The sequence below is a fragment of the Perkinsus marinus genome, assembly GCF_000006405.1.
Source record: "Perkinsus marinus ATCC 50983 genomic scaffold scf_1104296962900, whole genome shotgun sequence".
Lineage (NCBI taxonomy): Eukaryota > Perkinsozoa > Perkinsida > Perkinsidae > Perkinsus > Perkinsus marinus.
In genome coordinates, this window is record NW_003205266.1 from 1 (window position 1) to 1,270 (window position 1,270).

Below are 1,270 nucleotides of genomic sequence, written 5' to 3' on the forward strand. Positions count from 1 at the left end.
AAAAAAAAACAAAAATTTCATCCCAAAATTCCTCAGAAAATTCATTCTCCAAAAAAATGAATAAAATTTCCAACTCCCCACTAAACTTCACTAGCGTATTAACTCCAGACATTTTCGCAATAATATTTTCCAACCACACTGACCTGCGAATTTTTTCTTGCAAAAAATTGCAATTTTCAGGCGATCCCAGAGGGACTCATTCCGCTTCCCATAAGAGTACGTTAGTAATGTTTGCTGCCTTGTCATTCTCCTTGTTATGAGCCTCCTCTACCACACCGGTCGTTACTTTCTTCTCAGTAGTAACCACCGGCTCGTCGAGGTCTGGCAGGTCTTCATCGTCACTCTCATCATCCGAGTCGGGAAGCGCTCCCGGATTTCCTTGACCTAATACATATCTTTGCAGAAAAAAAACACAAGTTTAATTTTACTCATAAAATTCTCCATACCCTCCATATCGAAAGGGTTTCCGGACTGAAAAATTGCAAATGGCATAAGGAGAAATGGCCAGTAGACTTTACCTGTTGAGAATCTTCACCGTCATCCCATCGAGCCCAGTCGATTTGAATCCAGGAGGCCTGAGCAAGAAGCGGACCTCATTTGTATCTTAATAACACGAACCTAAGATATTTCATGGGGAAAGGATCATATTTTAAAATATAATTACATATATAAATACGTATATCTCTATTAGTAATATATTGGAGTTTCACCCGTGATGTGAAAAACACTGATGAAAAATATATTTCACGACCACCGCGAATATCGGGTTTTTCCACAGAGTATTGCGCCACTTCACGTTAAACGGGTGAAACTCCAATGCTACGATATATTCAACTATATAGTAATATCTATGATTATAAAAATTCTCACTCTGATTTTTTCACTCGTTAAACGAGGCCACTCATCATCGTCCTTTTTCTTGAGACAGAACTCAACAAGTCTCTTCTGGGAGTATCTGAGGAAACGACAAATTTACCATTCATATCGGACTGATTCGTCACCTACTTAGAATCTGCTGGAACTATCTCGGCAAAAAAAGTGATCTCAAAGGCGTACTTGTCGCCGTGGGAGACTCCGGAAAAGCTCAAGGTAGTAGGTTGGAGATCGACCTGAATTGTATCATACCATATGGAAGGATAGGGTGAGGATACCTTCATGTCTTGTACACCAGAAAGGTCCACGGTAAGCCATATGTGCTCGGCACGCTGAGCCCACTTGAGAGTAGCCGAAGTGTGGTATTAACCGCGGACATGATATAAAACTATCATAG

The 1,270-nt window shown here is 40.6% G+C and overlaps 1 protein-coding gene across 1 annotated transcript; it reads right to left on the reverse strand.

The window, feature by feature from the left end:
• Window positions 1-196: 196 nt before the first annotated feature.
• On the reverse strand, window positions 197-1,109 carry Pmar_PMAR001951 (HSP90 co-chaperone, putative; the record flags this gene model as incomplete). The annotated part of the gene is made up of 5 exons (XM_002771394.1): window positions 197-384; window positions 429-471; window positions 519-575; window positions 871-955; window positions 1,006-1,109. Coding segments are annotated over 5 exons (477 nt in total), but the record flags the coding sequence as incomplete, so codon positions are not given.
• Window positions 1,110-1,270: the final 161 nt, after the last annotated feature.